Below are 18,553 nucleotides of genomic sequence, written 5' to 3' on the forward strand. Positions count from 1 at the left end.
GGCCGACTCCGAAAAAGTTTCCGGGGACTTTTCCCCAGACTGTTTCCCCAGCCCAACTTCCTGCCGGCACTTTCATTCGGGTTGCGCATCATGTCGCCTGCAACTCTTCAAGTCAATTCGACCTCCAAGTTGCCCTCGCCCGGGTTCAACGCCGGTGCGCGACCCTATCGATCCCACAAAGTTCGCGCGTGCGATCTCTGTCGCAAGCGCAAATCTCGATGCACGGTCGACATCCCCGGTCAATCCTGCCTCCTGTGTCGCGTGCAGGGAGCCGACTGCCACTACCAAGAGGAAGGAAACGTCGACGCCTCGGCCTTGAGCACAACTGAATCTCAGCCATGGGCGGGAGCGCAGCCGGTGAAGCCCGAGCCGGCATCGGGGCATAAGCGCAAGCGTAGTCCCGACTCCCGCCCGTCAACAAATGGACCCAGTCCGCAGGGAACAATATCCTCGTCTGGTCGGCGAGGAAGTGACTCTCGGCGCAAAGAATACGACGATCCTCACAATGAGTCAGTGCTCATTGTCGGGCCGATGGTTGCGGAGGATGCGCAGGTCATTGAGAAGCACATGCCTCCGGAGCGATCCAGTTTTTCCGAAGAGCCCAACAGCCACCCGTACAACATCTACTCAAGCGATCCCAGGAAGCCCGTTCTCTACACCACCATCTCTCGGCGGAGGAAAGGCATGCGCCAGGGCGTCCCGCCTGGTGAGAACCAGAAGGAGATTCTGGAGCAAATCCTGGGCCCATTCAAACACGATTTGGTCCGACTCTTTATCGACCGGTTCAATGTCGCATTCCCTATCTTCGATGGCGAGCAGTTTTGGGAATCTTATATCTCCGAATCGTTGGAGGATCCTCCCGCCTCGCTGTTGTGTCAGGTTTATTCAATGTCACTGGTGTATTGGAAACACGCTGAGAAACTTGCCTGTCATCCGAAGCCCGATGTTCGATATGCGGTCAATATGACCGTGGCTGCATTGCACGAAGAATTCTCTGCGCCGGGCCTGTCGACGATCAGTGCTGCGCTCATCGATCTGACCGGACGGCCCATCTTCTCCATGACAGGAAATGCGGTCAGCTGTGGCCGGATGCTATCTTTGGCCAACTGCCTTGGTTTGAATCGCGACCCGAGCCTGTGGAAGCTTTCACAACAAGAAAAGGACCAACGAATCCGGCTTTGGTGGGGTGTAGTAATTCACGATCGCTGGTAAGACACTTTCATCTTCATCAAGTCATGCATAATCTTCTAACACATTCCACAGGGGAAGCTTCGGTCACGGTGTACCACCTCAGATCGCGAAAACCCAATACGACGTCCCCCTCCCTACAGTCGACGGACTGGTTCCTTCGAACATTCGCACTACCGAGCGTGTGCGAGCAGCTCATTGCCATATCTTCCTGTGCAAGTTGACCGAGATTTTGGGTGAATTGCTACCATTGGTCTATGGTTTGCAAGCGAAGCCTGCACGCGAGAGCTCCAAGAAGCTGAGGCAGATTCGAACGGATCTGGACATGTGGGAGGATTCCCTTCCGGATTGGTTGAGATCACCAGTCCCCCACCGCGGTGAGCAAGTGTATGCATCAAGCAGCTTGCAGCTCGCTTTCCTAGCCGTCAAGATGCTAGTCAGCCGCGTGGAGTTGAATGTAAGCGTCTCTTGCTCAAGGATACCATACACGGATTGTTCGCTAATAAGCAAACCGCAGGAGGTGAACAATGCGGAGACAGACAACCCCGAAGCGCGTCGTTACTTCCAGACAGAGTGCCGCAGATCCGCGGAGGAGATTGTTCGATTCATTTCTTCTCTGCGCAAAGAGCATTTCAAGGAATTCTGGTTACCCTGTATGTTAACGAGCTTCCTTGCTGGTCGTCTCACTTCTAACCATTTCCGCAGACAGCGCGTTCCATCTCACTTCAACGGCAACTCTTCTGGTGCGCTCCGCTCTTGAAACCGATGACACGGAAGTCGCCCGGTCCTGTCTTTCCAATGTCGAGACCCTGCGCACGGTACTGCGCCGAGTACGCGAGGAGGAAGATTGGGACGTCGCCGACATGTGTCTAGATCACTGCGAACGAATCATGCACCGACTTCCCGGTACCGGCGCCGCAATAGATCAGACATTGTCTGCCGCATTGGCGGACAACGGACTGGTCAACCCAGCCGCAATTTCGCTACCGGAGACGCAAACCAACAACGACATTGTCGATGACATGATGTCCATTTCTAATACATTTGGCACGATGGACGGCTTCCCATTCGACATGACGGGTATCTGGGATGTCTCTGTTTTCCAAGACGTCAACCTGACCTAAGAGTTCCCGATTATTCAACTAATATTGGTTCTTTATGTTCTTCCTCTCTTCGGTGGGGGTGTACGGGGGGAGTCGTGTACGTTAAGAGGTAGCCCAGCAATGTATATACCCAGGGTCTCCAGCGAGACCAACCATGCAGATAATTCAACCTTCGAGTCTCATATTAAAGCATCTGATCAAATTTTGTACATTGAGAATCAAGAAACCACGAGAAAGTCGGACACCAAACGCAATTTTACAGTCGTCCCAGAAATGCTCAGAACGAACCCGGGGAATAATAAACCATCTAATGTCTCGCCCCTTGCCCATAAATGACAAAAAATAAACCCCAGGAATGATGAGTAGGGAGGATTTTCAAAGCAAGATCGAAAAAAAGATCCTCTACCTTGCAGAAATCAGGCCCTGGCGAAGCCAATTTACTGCTGCTTGCCGCCAGCACCGAACATGCCGGTGAACGAGCCCTTCATGTTCGCCATCTGCTCCTGGCGGGCCTTCTCCTCCTCGGCGGCCATCTCAGCAAGCCACTTCTCACCGTTCTCGCGGATCTCCCGCTCGATCAGCTCGTAGTTCTTCTGGCCACGCTCGCGGATCTGATCCCAGAGCATCTTGCCTTGGGCCAGGCCCTCGGAAGACGACATCTCACCGCTCATAGAGCTGCCCGATTTCAAGCCCAGAGCGCTGGCCAAGCTACCCATGGAGACAGAGGGCTTCTTTTTCTTCTCCTCGGCGAGCTCCTTCTCGAAGCGCTCGCGCATCGCCTTCTCACGCTTAGCGAATTCGACGGGGATCGCAGTACCCTCGAAGGACTTCAGCACGGGACGAACGTCCTCGACGCCCATGCCGGCCATGTACTCCAGGAAGGGAATGAGGGCGACTAGCGTCTTGTCCTTGGGATCGCCGGTCCACTTGTCCAGGATGACGGCGTTCTCAGGCTGCAGGCGGGCATGCTCTTCCTTGGTGTCAATGAGGATAACCTTGGACAGGTCACGGTTCAGGTAGGCCAGATCCTTGTAATATTGGTCAGGTTTATGCAATTGAATCCCAAGTCTCGGATGAAACATACCTTGATGTACTCTCCATCTTTGTAGCGAGTAGCCTCGCGGAACAAGGGCCAGCGAATGATACGGTAAGGATCGAGCTTGCGGAGAACCTGGTCGGCCATCATGCTGGGCACGCTGGTGAAGAGAACAAGTTCATAGTACTGGTTAAGATAGCGAAGGAAGTAGTCGACACCGGGTCGCTTGGCCACACGCCATCCATGCTCACGGGTCCACTCGCTGTGGACAAGAAGGTCCTCCAGACTGAGCACTAGGGTGTAGGGCTGGCGGATGTTGGGGTCCTCGTCGGGAAGCAGCTTGGGGAAAGCAGGATCCTTGTAGTAGCTGGTGAGATCACCCATGCGGGCTTTAATTCGGGCGTACCAGAGACCCAGACCCCAGCCAGAGGGCTGCTCCGGGTGAACACGTTCCTCCTCTTCTGTCTCCCAGTTGCGACCTAGGTAACCAACACCGGCAACACCGGCGGCCAGCATCACGGCATACGTGATGTTGAACAGGCGGGCCTTGCGGCGATCCGAAGATGTTTCATATCCTCCCTTGGGGATGTCACCACGGCCGCCAGCTTCGCTGTACTCATCGGATTGGGCAGGGTCCTCTGTGAGGTTCAGCTTTCCTCCGCCCTGCTTCGTACGGCCCTCGAGTTCGGCAGCCAGTGTCGACGGGATACCCTGAGTGAGATCGGGGAGAGGTTTGTTGGGGATCTGTTCCGGCTCAGGCTAAAAAGATGGTCAGACGAGACATTTAGTATACTAGATGGCAGATGTATCTCACAGCAGACTCGGAAGCTTCAGTCTCCGGCTTGGCCTGGGTATCGAACTCGGGCTGTTCCGATGCGTGTTGGTTCTGTTTGGGCTCTTCGGCGGCCTTCTTGGGCTGCAAGTGTTCGGGAAGCTTATACGGGGCATTATCCTTGCCCTTGGCGTACCACCGGGGTCGCTGGGTGGACAGGGAGCCCACGCGGACAGCGGAGGCGAGGACGTTAGGCCTCGTAAGAGGCAGGACGGCACGGCTCAGCATGACGGAAGGGTGAAGTGTAGGAGGGGAAACGTGCACTCCGTGTAGCTGAAGTCCACTTTGCCCGAGTTTCCCGCAAAAAAGTCGGAGCGCGTGAACAGGGCCACGCACGTGACCCATTACATTTATAAACGCAGGTAATCGAGCCTTCCTCTTCTTTTTCTCTTCAGTTATGAAAGTTGCCACCCAGACAACAATTTGACCCGACAGGCCTCTAAATGTTTGCCGGGTTGTATTAGCTGGGGAGACCAGAGAAGTTTACTTCTGTTTCCACTTCCAAGAGCCGCTGCGAAGGCTTCCATTGATGCTGCGGCTCCGTTTGTGGGACACATTTCTTTCTTTTTTTCTCTAGATTTGACAGCGCGACCAAGCACGGAATCAACCATGCTCGCCCTCTAATGCAATTATGAAACTTGTTCTTAGACCCTAGTGTCTCCATTATAAAACGCCATTCTTTACCCAACCATGGCCAAAGGCAAGAAAAAAGGGCCTGTCTCCGAGTTCTACGACGAGGAAGACTACGTCTCTGAGCCCGAACCCCAGCCTAAGCGAAAACCCTTTCGTTTCCTCGATTTACCGTCCGAGATTCGACTACGCGTCTATCATTTCGTTCTTTTCACTCCGACAAGGAAAAGCGCATTGCAAAACAAAGCCGGCTCTGTGGGCTCCTCAGCGAAGAAGAAAAAGCCAGTGGCGCCAACATCCCATCGTGTAGCGCTGTTCCTGGCCTGTCATCGTATTCACGATGAAGCCAGTCACTTTTTCTACTCGACTCAGATATTTCGGCTCTTCCCCGTTCAGGATTTCCAGCGCATGCCGACCGTCCGCGCACTACCCCGCCGTCACCGATCCTCCGTGATGACCATTGAGTTGATCCTGGGGAATAGCTGGACGGCGCCACCAAAGACCTGGACCGTGAATCAGGGCTTGGGACTACATGATATGGTGCTCATGCGCACACTCAGGATCTTTGTGGAATGTGATCCATCACAGCCTATATTCGAGGGCTTCCGCATCTCCAAGGATTATTATACCGAATTCGCAGGACAACTGTTGAAGCAAGTTCTAGAACGACTTCCGGGCCTTGTTCAAGTCGAGTTCGACGCTTACCCCTCCGTGCGGAAGGGCGGGTCACTGATGACCCGGCTGCTGCAAGAAACCAGGGAAGCAAAGAAGAAGGTCCTTTGGGGACCAGAGCGAGGATGGACAGACAGCCAGGAGGACGATTACGTTCCATATGAGGATCCTGCAGATGCTGCTATTGATGCACTACGTTCTCGACGTCCGGACTCGGTGGATACCTCCGTTGATACGTTGGCCGACTCGCTTCAGACCGTTCGGCTGGAAACATTAGACTTACCGGAAATCACGACGCATTCGATGTAAGATGTGGTATGATTTTGAACATACATTGCGCGGCGTTGCCTGTTTTGGATATACGAAAGCACTATAGACCTAGAATTGAGAACTTGAAAGTATTGTTGGTGCATTCATTGTATATCTTCCATGGTCAAACTTCAAACTTAGACATCTATTGCGCAGGTGTAACGGTGTATTGCTTATCAAATCTACGTTAAAGGCTCGATTGAAGTACTTGCAGTGGGCATAAGAACAGTAGGCTTGATATTGCCTCTCATCTAACACCTAGGTGATTTGATTGATCGACTATATTTAGGTCGAGAACAAACAAGATTTCGTGATTAGAGCGTTTCTGGGTTTCATGCGCCTTCTAGTTTAAAGCTCCTCATCGACCTCCATGGAGGCACCATTAGGTCCCTCCTTGGACGACGACTGCCGGGCTACCGAAGCCTCCTTGTCAATCATCTGTCTCGAAACAGCGACGATGTTGTCCTCGATCAATTGCTGGCTGACGTCCTCGATGTCTGTATGGTTGCGTTAGCATATTGATTGCAAGTCAATCGGTAGGAATAATATGTACGCTTCTTCGGGTCCACCTTGCCCACGTATCGTGTCTTCAGCTGGTCCTTGCTCAGCTCGGTCTCCTCCTTCACCCGCTTCTCGTAGCCCTCTGCAAGGGTGACCAGCTGCTTCATTTGGTCCACATTGTGCCGGCCCTCCTCGTGGAAGTCGTTCATCTGCAGGGCCTCGGTCCACACTTGCTTGTGCAGATTCATCAGCATGTTCTCCTCCAGTCCTGTCTTTCGATAGGCAATTCCAATGCTGTAGTAGTGACGGTTCAGACCATGGATCAGAGCCTGGATAGAGGGCTTGTTCAGGTGGCCCAAGTTGGATGTTGTTTGACGGGGTTCCTGGCCCATGACAACAGTCTGGGGCTGAATAAGACGGAAAGCGTCAATGACGACCTTGCCCTTCACTGACTGGATCGGGTCGACGACAACAGCGACGGCACGGGGGGTGAGCTGCTCGAAGGACTGCTGGGTGTTGATATCGACGGAAGACAGCCAGCAGCCGAAACCAGGGTGAGAGTGGTACCAGCCGACAACAGTCTCTGGCCTACACACCAGTGCAAATAATATGGTTAGCCTAGAACCTCCAGATGACCTTATATCAGAGCTGATAGCTTACCGTCCCGTTTGCCGAAGCATCTCCATCATCTTGGTCTGGAACACAGGGTCCACAGCCTCGACACTGACACCGGTACCACTCTGAGGCATGGCGAAGACATCCGTCACACGAACTGTGTACTCGTCGACAAATTCACCCAACATCAGGCCCATGACCTCCATCGGCACACCTGCACGGCCGTGTCGCAACATCTTCAACAGAGCCAGGGAGGAAATGTGGACGGTTTCGGAGTTATCAATCAAGTTTGCAGTGTCCTACAAAATGCGCTATTAGTCTCCATAATATGATCATTGTGATGCCAATGTCCAGCTTATAAATGCAAGCACAGCAGCTTGAAGAGACAAGTGGCGAGACTGGGAACTCCACAGAGATACTTACACCACCGGGGCCAGAGTTTCCACCCATACCCATGCCCTGGGCGGCCTGCAGCATCCGGTTGAGACGGTCCATGGCTGCTGGATGCAATCAAATGAACTGTGACGCGGCAAGGATAATAGTGATAGCTTCCTGGGTGGAAGCTTCCGATGGATCGACTTGTCTCTCCTGAGGAGATATTCTCCCAGCCTTTTATGCAAGCTGATTCGAGACAAAAGTCACCGGAAAGTGAAGGAGATGCTCTGATAAGCTGTATAGTAGAGGTGGAAGATTGGCGTGTTGCTCAGCGAGAGTCGGGGCCCGGGAAGCTCAACTGACGGAGGCGGTGTATAATTCTGCCGGTTATGGCTCCTTCCCACGCGGCGATCGATTCTCTCAAGCCTCTCCCGTCCAAGTTCACAACACCATGAGCAAGTCGTTTCTGGCCTGCTGTTGTGCTTGATTACTGATTCGCCTTCTTTCGGTGGTACTTGGTACCCTGGTGGTTATATATCAACCGGGTCACGAGACGTCTGCTTCCCATTGACTCCCCTAACCCGCATACTTCCTTCCACTCCTCAACTTCTTCCTGATCTACTTCCCCAAGCCTCTTCACCATACTCGACCGAGCTCTTTCCGAAATGACAAGCGCCATGGCTGCCGAGCCACTCTCCAATGGTGTTAGTGCCGGCGACAGCAAGAAGAAAGTCGCCTACTTCTACGACTCGGATGTGGGCAACTATGCCTATGTCTCGGGTCACCCCATGAAGCCGCATCGCATACGTATGACCCACAGCCTGGTCATGAACTATGGTCTGTACAAGAAGATGGAAATCTACGTAAGTTTCCTGTCCTTTGGTTCTGCTCTTCGATCCAAAACTTTCATACTAACGCGCATATGGACAGCGCGCGAAACCGGCCTCAAAATACGAAATGACCCAATTCCACACCGACGAGTATATCGACTTCCTGTCCAAGGTTACTCCCGACAACATGGACCATTTCTCGAAAGAGCAAAGTCGATACAACGTGGGTGATGACTGCCCGGTGTTCGACGGCCTGTTTGAATTCTGCGGAATCAGTGCAGGTGGCAGTATGGAGGGCGCAGCACGATTGAATCGCAACAAGTGCGATGTTGCTGTGAACTGGGCTGGTGGTTTGCATCACGCAAAGAAAAGCGAGGCTAGTGGCTTCTGCTACGTGAATGGTAAGATGCGATCTCTTTGCCTGGATGGGAGTATCGCAAAACTAATGCTTCCTAGACATTGTCCTCGGCATTCTTGAGCTTCTGCGATTCAAGCAACGAGTCCTTTATGTCGATATTGATGTCCATCACGGTGACGGTGTTGAGGAGGCCTTTTACACCACTGATCGCGTCATGACCGTCTCCTTCCACAAGTACGGCGAGTACTTCCCTGGTACTGGTGAACTTCGCGACATAGGTGTCGGCTCCGGCAAGTATTATGCCGTCAATTTCCCCCTGCGCGATGGTATCAACGATGTTTCCTACAAGAGCATCTTTGAGCCCGTGATCAAAAGCGTTATGGAGTGGTATCGCCCAGAGGCTGTGGTCCTGCAGTGCGGTGGTGACAGTCTGTCTGGTGATCGCCTGGGCTGCTTCAACCTGAGTATGCGCGGTCACGCCAACTGCGTTAACTTCATCAAGAGCTTCGATCTGCCAACTCTGATCCTAGGTGGCGGCGGTTACACCATGCGCAATGTCGCACGTACCTGGGCCTACGAAACCGGTATCCTTGTTGGCGACAACCTGGAATCCGAGCTGCCCTACAACGATTACTATGAGGTGAGTTTATCTTCCTTTCCAGAGAACCGCCTGTTGACGACTATTGATAGTATTTCGCTCCTGACTACGAGCTTGATGTCCGACCTTCGAACATGGACAATGCGAATACGAAGGACTACCTGGACAAGATCCGCAGCCAGGTGGTCGAGAATCTTAAGCGCACAGCATTCGCGCCCTCAGTCCAGATGACTGACGTGCCTCGCAATCCGCTCCTGGAAGGCATGGATGACGATGCTGATGACGTTCTTGATGATTTGGACGAAGATGAGAACAAGGACAAGCGATTTACCCAACGCCGTTTCGACCAGTACGTGGAGAAGCCCGGCGAGCTGAGCGAAAGTGAGGATGAGGAAGAGAACGCTGCCAATGGTGTGCGTCGTCAGCCGGGCGTTCTTCGTCGCCGGAACATCACGAATTACCGCAATCTTGACCCCGGTGACTCTGGCCTGGATAGTGGCATGGCAACCCCACAGGAGGCTTCATCTATCGGCGACGGTGATATTGACAGCGCCATGGATACCAAGATGACTGATGCTCCGCGAACTGACCCTGATGCGGCTGCTGGTGCAACTTCGCTAGGACAGGACACCCCCGCCACTGATACCGACCGAATGGCTGTAGATAGCGAAGACAAGGGCGTCTCTGCTGCGGCTTCTCAGCAGCCGTCGCCTCCCCCGCACGATGAGGACACAGCCATGGAAGATTCTGGAGCGCCGACATCTGCTCCGGAGCAGTCCGAGCCTATGGATGAGGCGCAGGAGAAGAAGCCCGAAAATTCGCCTGCTGCAGACGACGCATCCAAGGCACCTCTGTCCCCTCCAGTTCGGTCGCCTCCCAAGGAGTCATCCACACCTGCGGAGACCGGAGCTGAGGCTTCAACACAGAAGGCTACTCCTGCTGGCGATTTGGAGGCGGCTAAGGCGGCAACGACCGAGACTACCGAAGAACCCAAGAAGGAGGAGTAATCTGCACTATCACAAGACAGCAATATCGGATTTGGCGCAACGGACAATGGGCAGAAAGGTGTTATTCGGTTTCTCAGCATGCTTGCATCTGTTCGAAAATGGGGGTGTCCTGTCTCTCTTCATGGTGGAACGCCGAGACTGGTTGTTTTATAAGTTGAGAGTATTTTTATCCCCACGTCTCTGGAATCAACGTGCCTAGGCAGATCTTGGAGGTTACTTCCGGTCTCATCTAGATTTTTCAGGCTGGAAGGCAATCTGGGTTTGCCTTGGTCATTTCAGTCTTTTTTTGGTTAACTCTATTTTTTCATGATTTGAATGTTGAACAGCAAATGCAGAAAAATTCACCTCAATCTATTAGACTTGACTTTTGAAATTTACCTAGAAGTAGAAAACGCGGCCTTCCAACTTGGAGTTATAGATGGTATATCACGTGCAAGAAACGGTGACTAATGCGATTCGATGTCCCAAACAGGCCTAGCGCTAGGGCAACCCCGACCCACCGCTGCGGCGCCAAGATTTTCCACACTCTGCGCACTAAGCGAGAAACCACTGTGGACGATTCTTCGACTCCCGACCTGACCTTCTGTCGCCAACCCTTTTCGACTACCGACAACCCCCAACAACCCAGCCATCATGTCTAAGAGAGGGTAAGTCTGATCTGTCTCCCTCCGGAAATACAGCACCACACATTTGCATCGAAAATTGGAGGACCTCGACGGCCGCAATACATTCAACATTCAACATTCAACATTCAATACTTTTTGAGTGGGGGAGAATGGATGAACGACACGCACAATCCGGGTGCGATATGAGAGATACGAACGGAATAGCTAACGTTTGACTTTACAGTCGTGGCGGTGCCGCCGGCAACAAGCTGAAGATGACTCTCGGTCTGCCTACGTACGTTTAAAGAAATTATCACCCACCACCGTACCCTCGTCCAATGAACGTTCGAACAACACAACGCCCATTGCCAGCACGCCGCTTCCTCTTCGTCAAATCCTCGAAAGCACTCGACAAAGCACGCAACTGAAAACTTCGGGACGACCACGACATGCGGCATGGAGCGGAACGTTGACATCGAAATCATTGGCGGGGCTTACGGCTCGGAAATTGAATAGGAAACAACAACGGAATACTAACGGTCCTCTTCGAATAGTGGCGCCGTGATGAACTGCTGCGACAACTCCGGTGCCCGCAACCTGTACATCATCGCCGTCTGCGGTATCGGTGCCCGCCTCAACCGTCTCCCCGCTGCCGGTGTCGGAGACATGGTCATGGCCACCGTCAAGAAGGGTAAGCCCGAGCTGCGCAAGAAGGTCATGCCCGCCGTCGTTGTCCGCCAGAGCAAGCCCTGGCGCCGGGCTGACGGTATCTACCTGTACTTCGAGGACAACGCTGGTGTTGTAAGTACACACTTTTCCTGGGATGTGCAGATATGTCGAAGCATACGTTTGAACCCATTGGTTTCACGTCGTGCCTCTTCATATACTGCGCAATCTCCAGACCCCCTACCATACGACCAAACTGCTAACCCGTCATCTAGATCGTCAACGCCAAGGGTGAGATGAAGGGATCCGCCATTACCGGCCCTGTCGGTAAGGAGGCTGCTGAGCTCTGGCCCCGTATCGCCTCCAACTCCGGGGTCGTCATGTAAAGAGAGAGATACGCGAATTAAAACAACCAAAAATTCAACGATACCAAGCCTGACTTTCCTTGGGACCTGGGAAAACGTGTGGGCTGCATGAGGCATTTTGTGGAAGCGAGGAGGTCTAATTGACGAATCCACTTGTGTTATTTCGAGCCGTTTTCCTCCCATTCGTGTTTTTCTCGTCGGATCTGGCGACTCGGAAGTATTCGGGAAAAAATCATCCTTTTTTCATGACTTTCCCTGTGCATGTAAGAGGTTTATTCGGTATCGAGTTCCACATTATTGTGTTTCTCGGCTTGTTGCCCTCGGCCTCGACCTCTAGACTCGAGCAGATTCATGAAACTGATGATCTGTGCTTGAATACCATCTTAGACCTTGTATTTGTATCGGTCTATTTTAGAAATCGTAGTCTACAAGTTATCATGTATGCCTCCGCTGTCATCACATTACAATGACAAGAGTATGGAGTGGGTGTTTCTTTTTCCTGAACGGCAGTGTGTACTTGCTATGCAATGTCCATATGTCTAAATAACAAGGTAAACTTACGCCAATATACATGCCCAATTTCTCCTATATCCTACATATCACCTTCCCTTCTTACTTCCCTTTCCCCTTTCCCTTTTCTTCTCTTGGCCTTCCGTGTGGGAAATTGACATGCCGCACGGGGGACAGCTGTGATTTCGATTTTCTTGCCCACCAAGGTCGTCTTCGACACTCTTATCTCCTGGGCACGCAAAGCCAACCAGACCACAAACCGAGCGAACTCGACACTGAAATGCACCAGAATGATCACATGCACCGCCCACCATATATGCTGCACACCAGCAGGGCACATGGTAATTGCGTATTCCCATCCACCAAGGTTGGCATCAAACCAGATGGAGAGTAGGCCAGCATTACCACCGAATTCACCCATCATCGAGCGAAGCGTCACCTCACGGATGGACGGGGTTTCTTCCTCTTTGATATTAGAGCCATTATACCGTCTCGCGGCCCACTGCCAGCTCTTCTCGCTTTGGTTTTGCGAAACGTAATGCACCGCATCGCAACCAGTATGGTCATGACCAGTGAGAATTAGTCCCTCCCGGCCGTGCCCACCAACAGGAGCTTTCTTGTCGCCACTCATTCCAAAAATGCCTTGCAAGATGCCGTTGGCACTGGCGAACTCGCTCAGGTGATTCTGCTCTTTCAAGCCACCGGACTTGAAGCGCGGAACTCCGTCCGGTCCGTCCTTGTCATCATCATCGTGGAATGAGAAATAGGGTTCATCTGTACAGACACCTTCCTCCTTGTGTAGAGGTAGATGCGTGAGGAGCAAAGTAAATGTTGAGTTGTCCTCGACAGGGTGCAGCCTGCCAATGAGGTCATTGAGGTATGCATAGGTGTGGTCCTGGACACTCTTGGACAGCGCAGGCGTATCGAGAGTAAGCGTATTCAAATTGATGATATGTAGTGTAGGTTCAACACGTGTGTCCCCGTGGGTAGTATTGGGAAGCACGACAGGCGGGTGCTGGAACCGGATATCCCAGTTCGCACGGCCGAATTCGCGCTCGAAACGCTCCATTCGTGCCTCGCTTACGTCGCCTGCATAGCCGATGTCGTGGTTACCGGCAACATTGATCACCCGCCTGGGCCAGGCCGGGTCGGCGTCCTCTCCTAGAGGCTCGCTGTATTGTTTAAGCTCTGGATCCTTGTTGACGTTGCCAGTGCTCCCAATTTCTCCCGTGCGTGTGATGTGGTCGTCCACGGGCAGGCCGCCACGGAATACGCGCTTCCAGTAACGCCAGCTGCGCGATGCGAATTCGCCATCGTCAATCCATTGACTGCCCAGAAGATCTCCCAGCACGGTTGTATGCGTCGGTCGAGTCCACCAAAATAGGGTGCGGTAGATATGCGCTAGGTACCAGTCGTTGCCAAGCAGGTCGATTTGCTTCTGCACTGCCCGCAGAGAGCGCGGTATGTCTTCGACTGCGATGGTCTTCACTCCGGTGAAGAGCTCACGGTTCAGGAGAGAGAGCGGGTACGGGAACCGCGAGGAATCCGAGGTCTCGCGGACGGCGCGCCAGTGCTTGCGTATGCGCGGTATCAGCTTCCATTCTGGAAGCGGGAGAGAGGTATCGCCTTCCAATTGAGGGTCTGCGAGGACTAGGAGCCTGAAGATGGCGGGCGGGTCGTCCGGCGCGAAGTTCGGGACTCCGAGGTGTTGAAGTACGGTATTGGCAAAGGCATTCTGTTGCAGCTTCCCTATGAATCGTGAATTGATTTCCCATGGGGATTGGCCATGAGCCAAGGGGAATGCGCAGCCCTTGAAGACTGGGTAGAGGTATAGGTAGACGAAACCCGTGACGCTGAGCGGGAGGAGCCATCTTGTGGCAGCGCCGTTGAGCAACGAGTGGAGGGACTTGAGGAGTCGCATGGTAGGGGTATTAGAAACATTAAAGATGAATAATATACAGCATGATGAATGGAATATATAAAAAGGAATGGATGGTGGGGGAGCGTAGGTCGAAGGCTCCAGGGGGAAAACAAACAGCGGAATCAAAGAATCAAAAAAGCGCCCGCGACAACCTTTAGAACCCACATGTGCCTTGCAAGGTTATTGGAGGTGCCATTTCAGCCGTCGCCTTGGGGGGACAAAGCACGTATTCTTTGATTCTTCGATCTTATTCAATCAAAGTTGATCTTGATTTTCTTTTATTTTTTGGGTCTTTCTTTTGTTGAGCCCGGATATTGGTGACGTTCTCACTACGTGATCGTTTATATCGGATCTATATCGTGGTCTCACTTCAGCCTCGCAGGAAATCAACACCTCAAAATTTAATATTTATGATCCAATTATTTAATATACGGATGGAAAAAAATCCGTCTCATATGCTCTTACATCCGGGAATGGTGAATTACCATACCAAAATAACGCTGACCAAGTGCGTGAAGCACCAACCCCGGCAACAAACACGAAAGCGCATCTAGGCCCAATGGCCTAGACAACTCTGGAAGAGGAGCTGGAATCTCTCTCTACCTAGGTAGAAGAAAATATACGGGATATACAACTAGGTCAGGTGAACCTTGGAAAAAAGAGAAAGCAACATCCATGGATTGAATCTGAATGTTGTATAGTCCATAACGAGAAGCCAGTCGATTAAAACCCTCTACAAACACCCGGGCACCAGGACAAATCACTCGTTCATAGAAAATATCCGAATCAAAGCCAGGAACAACTTCCGCAGCCTCATAAGCTAGAAAATCGTCATCATACACACAGCCCACGTCAATCCTTCATATCCACGTAACTGAAACACATATCGGCCGAAGCCAGAAACGAATGGAAAAGAAGTCGGGGCGAGGGGTATATCACATTGAACGCCAAAACAAGGGGGTGGGTTATAAATAGCTAGGCAAGTAGATCAAAGATCAAAGATAAATGGCAAGAGATGGCAGGAGATGGCAGGAGATACCAAGGTATCTGGTCCAACGTCCACCGGAGAAGAATTGTAGCAAAATCCCGCCAAAAATAGAAAAGCGAGACTGAGATCACTGCGAATCGATCTTGGCTAAAGGAGAAGGGAGGAGAGATGTGCGTCCGGTGTCGATTTCACCAAGGGGGTTCGACATCGGAGGATTTGATTGAGGTCGATCGGTGTTTTGGCGTTGGGAGTCGAGTTCAACCTTTGCATCGACGAAAGAGCCGCTTTCCGTGGAAGGTGCTTTGTCCAGGTTCAAGCCATCAATTCGGAGCCCACTGTCTTCCTCTTCTTCCTCGATGACCGGGTCCTGTTCAACACCGGCAGTCATCAGAGCGGGCGGCCGCTGGTTCATCAATCGAGCCTGCTTCAGACTGATTGTCTTCTGTTTATTGGTGCTCTCGACGGCTTGTGACAGGTCGCGTTCAATAGTCGCCTTCATCAGAGCGGCCATCCACAAGCGGCCCTCTTTGACATTGTCGACCTGGAAGTAGTGGGTGGTGGGTTTGGTGAACTGGACCGTGCGTGAGTTACCCATCTTGGGAGGCACCAGTTTGAAGAAGAAAGGTCCGTTGCCGTCCCTGTTGGTGAGAGACGCGATGACAGCCGGGGTTGTGAGCTTCATGCCGCTTCCGTTCTCGCTGGTGCTGGCATTGGCGGGCAATGCGGTGGCACCGGTAACAGTGGCATGCAGCGCGATGATGGGGTCGTTGTCCGCACGCAGCACGCGATGAGCAGTGATATCAATTAGACCACGCTCTTCAGTATCATCTTCGGAATAGTAGTAGGACAAGCGGCGGCCACGCAGGACAAACAGCCGAGGCTTCCATGTTGTCATCATATTTGATGACCTCTTCTTCATCCATCCACTGTACTCACAACCTACCATCTGTTCCAGGGGCGACTTCTTCTCGAGACCACGGGTATAAGCACTGGTATCTTTCTTAGACTTGACCGTCCGAGGACGGACCATGAATCCGGCACCCTCGGCAGCCTTACCAGACCCATCAGTGCTGTGGCGCTCTGAGCTCTTTGACGTCGCCGATGGAGTAGTCGACCCGGTACGACCAGACATTGGATCGTACTCCCGCGGCGAAACAGGAGAAGAGATATCAGTGCTCTTAGCGACACCATCAGAGGCAGTGCGGAGGCCGACAGCGCGACGGATCTTGCCAGCACCAGGCAACTGGAAGTTCAAGGGCGAACGTGTCGAGCCTTCTGAATCTCCCTTTCGCATCAAAGGTCCAAAGCTCGCGAAGAAACCAGGTTTGCCATCCTTGCCATCGGCATTGGACGACTGCGAATCATTGCCGCTTCGCTGAGACACACGAGTACTCAGGCTTCTGAAACGACTCTTCTGAGGCGCATCGCCGTGATACGCTTGGGCAGCAGTAGAGACGTGTCTGCCATTAGCAGCGTCACGTATAGAGTCAACACTGCCAATACGAGACTGACGCTTGCCAGCAGTTTTGACCCTGTATGGGTCATCCGCATAGCTCGACTTGCGAGAATGGCTCATGCTGCCAGCTGCCGAAGCCCGTTTCTGCAGAACGCGGCGAGCCCGGCGTGAATCCACTTCCGTGCCGGAGAAGTAGCCCCGATCTAGATCGTCGACATGATCAGGCGTGTTGGGCTCTGATTCGGCGCCCTGCGGTCCACGGAAAGCTGACGTCGTGCCCATCGAAGTTCCTGGACGAGTTGGCAATGTTTGAGCACCACCGCTGAGAGTCCAACCCCGGTCAAACGAAGACTTCTTTTGATGACCGCCATTCATAGACGAAGTAGGCGGGCCATGATGAGTCGCGTCGATGGAAGAATGCCGTCTCAAATGATTGAGATCTCGAATAGAAGCAGCGGATATTCTTCTTGGCGAGTCCTGGCCGAATGGTGGAGTATTCGGAGTCATAGGAGAGCTGTTGTTGCTCGCAAGCCGAGGATGTTGTGTAGGCCCAGCAGATGCCCGATAGCCTGCCCCAGTCTTCTCCGACACCGTAGGAATACGCGGCAGGAAGGGCCCAGTGTGGCCGGCGCGAGACAATGATCGTTCTTCGGTGCCACCGGCAAAGCCCGAGACGGATCCACGTGCAGCCTGCGGCTGCTTGATGCCTTTCACCTCCTCTTGGAAGGCCTTCACTTTGTGCCAGGTCTTGAGGCGCTTGCCCATTACTCCAAAATCAAACTCCTTCATGAAAATGAAATCTTGGTCCATATCAAGAAGAACATCACCGGTAATCTCCTGCTCTTCAAAAATCTCACAATGTTTCGAATCAACGCCGAGGGCACGCATCTGCCGGGCGGCTTCAACCTGACTCCAACGGCGTACTTGCGCTTCAGTCAGATGTGTTCCTTCTTCCTCATCCGTCTCATTTCCATTAATATAGGATATGCGATGGCTCATATGGCTGCTGTATTCGCTACCGGAGTCATTCATCGTTTTTGCATCCTGGGTCGACACGCTGTGGCGAGGAGTGTTCATATCGGTAATGTGTTCGTCGATGACGCTTAAAGTCTCGTTCATCACCGGACTGTCCTCGCCATTCCCATGGCCATCGAGGGGTCTGCGGAAGGCTTGCTGGATATCGGCCGCGAGACTCGGGCGCGGCAGCGGAGACGAGGCAGATCGCTGCTGGGCTGGAGAACCCATCTGCGCTTGCACATCCGAGGTGCTGGCGTGGCGTGACGCTTGAGGTGTCGTTTGTCCACTGCCCGCCGTGGGGAAAGCCGAATCGACCGGTGTCGTCGGCTCCATCTGAATCGGCGACTCGGTCTTTTCGATTTCGATCGGTTCTTGGGAGGAAGGGGTCATTTGACGGACCTTCAAGCGCTCGTGGGCATGCGCCTTCCTGGTAAAGCCTGTCGCATATGTAAGAAGCTACCCCCAAGATGATTTTCCTTCGTCTGTTTCGTTGCGAACGTACCTGCAGGGAAGAGTCCCTTTTGGCCGGAAGCCGGATGCTGCCCAAGCCACCATCCATCCAAGAAATCTTCATCCATCTCTTTGAGGAGGATAATGTCGCCACGCCTCATCTTCAATTCGTCCTCTCCATTTGTTTCATGAGGGTCTATATTGGGTTAGGCGCATCGTCCAAGACGAGGGGGACCGGATTGGCGCGCGATCGCGCAGGCACACACGGTATCGGCGTCACTTACGGAGAACGACGAGATAGTCACCACGTTGGACATTCTGCGGCGGCGCAGGCGACACCTGCGACTGGTCGGCCATTTCGCAACGGGTTGGGCCCAAATCCTCCGATCGCAGTTATAGCAGTGGTGGGAACAGGTCGAAGCGAGGGAAAATCAGTCGCAGGACATAGGGCCGAGAGCCCTTTCGGGAAGAGAAAAGCAACGGATATGAGACACCGTTGGGAACCTCGAAGCAATGTGAGA

General features: G+C 52.8%; 8 protein-coding genes across 8 annotated transcripts; 4 read left to right on the plus strand and 4 right to left on the minus strand.

Annotated features, from left to right (window-relative positions):
- Positions 1–90: 90 nt before the first annotated feature.
- Positions 91–2,312, plus strand: N7498_003902 (putative C6 transcription factor; the record flags this gene model as incomplete). The annotated part of the gene is made up of 4 exons (XM_058450964.1): positions 91–1,208; positions 1,264–1,645; positions 1,706–1,841; positions 1,894–2,312. The coding sequence occupies 4 exons, from the start codon at positions 91–93 to the stop codon at positions 2,310–2,312; spliced, it is 2,055 nt and encodes a 684-aa protein (XP_058310426.1).
- Positions 2,313–2,728: 416 nt separating this feature from the next.
- N7498_003903 (protein translocase subunit TIM50) lies at positions 2,729–4,387 on the minus strand (the record flags this gene model as incomplete). The annotated part of the gene is made up of 3 exons (XM_058450965.1): positions 2,729–3,319; positions 3,376–4,086; positions 4,142–4,387. The coding sequence occupies 3 exons, from the start codon at positions 4,385–4,387 to the stop codon at positions 2,729–2,731; spliced, it is 1,548 nt and encodes a 515-aa protein (XP_058310427.1).
- A 462-nt stretch (positions 4,388–4,849) lies between these two features.
- Positions 4,850–5,770, plus strand: N7498_003904 (uncharacterized protein; the record flags this gene model as incomplete). Its single annotated transcript, XM_058450966.1, has 1 exon — positions 4,850–5,770. One exon carries the CDS (start codon positions 4,850–4,852, stop codon positions 5,768–5,770), a length of 921 nt encoding a protein of 306 aa, XP_058310428.1.
- A 348-nt stretch (positions 5,771–6,118) lies between these two features.
- N7498_003905 (proteasome regulatory particle lid subunit RPN11) lies at positions 6,119–7,381 on the minus strand (the record flags this gene model as incomplete). Its single annotated transcript, XM_058450967.1, has 4 exons — positions 6,119–6,267; positions 6,324–6,859; positions 6,932–7,185; positions 7,310–7,381. 4 exons carry the CDS (start codon positions 7,379–7,381, stop codon positions 6,119–6,121), a joined length of 1,011 nt encoding a protein of 336 aa, XP_058310429.1.
- A 318-nt stretch (positions 7,382–7,699) lies between these two features.
- On the plus strand, positions 7,700–10,054 carry rpdA (histone deacetylase RPD3; the record flags this gene model as incomplete). The annotated part of the gene is made up of 4 exons (XM_058450968.1): positions 7,700–8,124; positions 8,192–8,492; positions 8,548–9,089; positions 9,140–10,054. The coding sequence occupies exons 1-4, from the start codon at positions 7,927–7,929 to the stop codon at positions 10,052–10,054; spliced, it is 1,956 nt and encodes a 651-aa protein (XP_058310430.1). The 5' UTR covers positions 7,700–7,926.
- Positions 10,055–10,687: 633 nt separating this feature from the next.
- N7498_003907 (60S ribosomal protein uL14) lies at positions 10,688–11,711 on the plus strand (the record flags this gene model as incomplete). Its single annotated transcript, XM_058450969.1, has 4 exons — positions 10,688–10,701; positions 10,904–10,954; positions 11,214–11,460; positions 11,601–11,711. The coding sequence occupies 4 exons, from the start codon at positions 10,688–10,690 to the stop codon at positions 11,709–11,711; spliced, it is 423 nt and encodes a 140-aa protein (XP_058310431.1).
- Positions 11,712–12,282: 571 nt separating this feature from the next.
- On the minus strand, positions 12,283–14,121 carry N7498_003908 (uncharacterized protein; the record flags this gene model as incomplete). The annotated part of the gene is made up of 1 exon (XM_058450970.1): positions 12,283–14,121. One exon carries the CDS (start codon positions 14,119–14,121, stop codon positions 12,283–12,285), a length of 1,839 nt encoding a protein of 612 aa, XP_058310432.1.
- A 1,115-nt stretch (positions 14,122–15,236) lies between these two features.
- On the minus strand, positions 15,237–18,389 carry N7498_003909 (putative polarized growth protein (Boi2); the record flags this gene model as incomplete). Its single annotated transcript, XM_058450971.1, has 3 exons — positions 15,237–18,019; positions 18,085–18,228; positions 18,317–18,389. The coding sequence occupies 3 exons, from the start codon at positions 18,387–18,389 to the stop codon at positions 15,237–15,239; spliced, it is 3,000 nt and encodes a 999-aa protein (XP_058310433.1).
- Between the last annotated feature and the right edge of the window lie 164 nt (positions 18,390–18,553).

This window comes from Penicillium cinerascens (assembly GCF_028974065.1).
Source record: "Penicillium cinerascens strain IBT 15544 chromosome Unknown contig_24_segment0_segment0, whole genome shotgun sequence".
Lineage (NCBI taxonomy): Eukaryota > Fungi > Ascomycota > Eurotiomycetes > Eurotiales > Aspergillaceae > Penicillium > Penicillium cinerascens.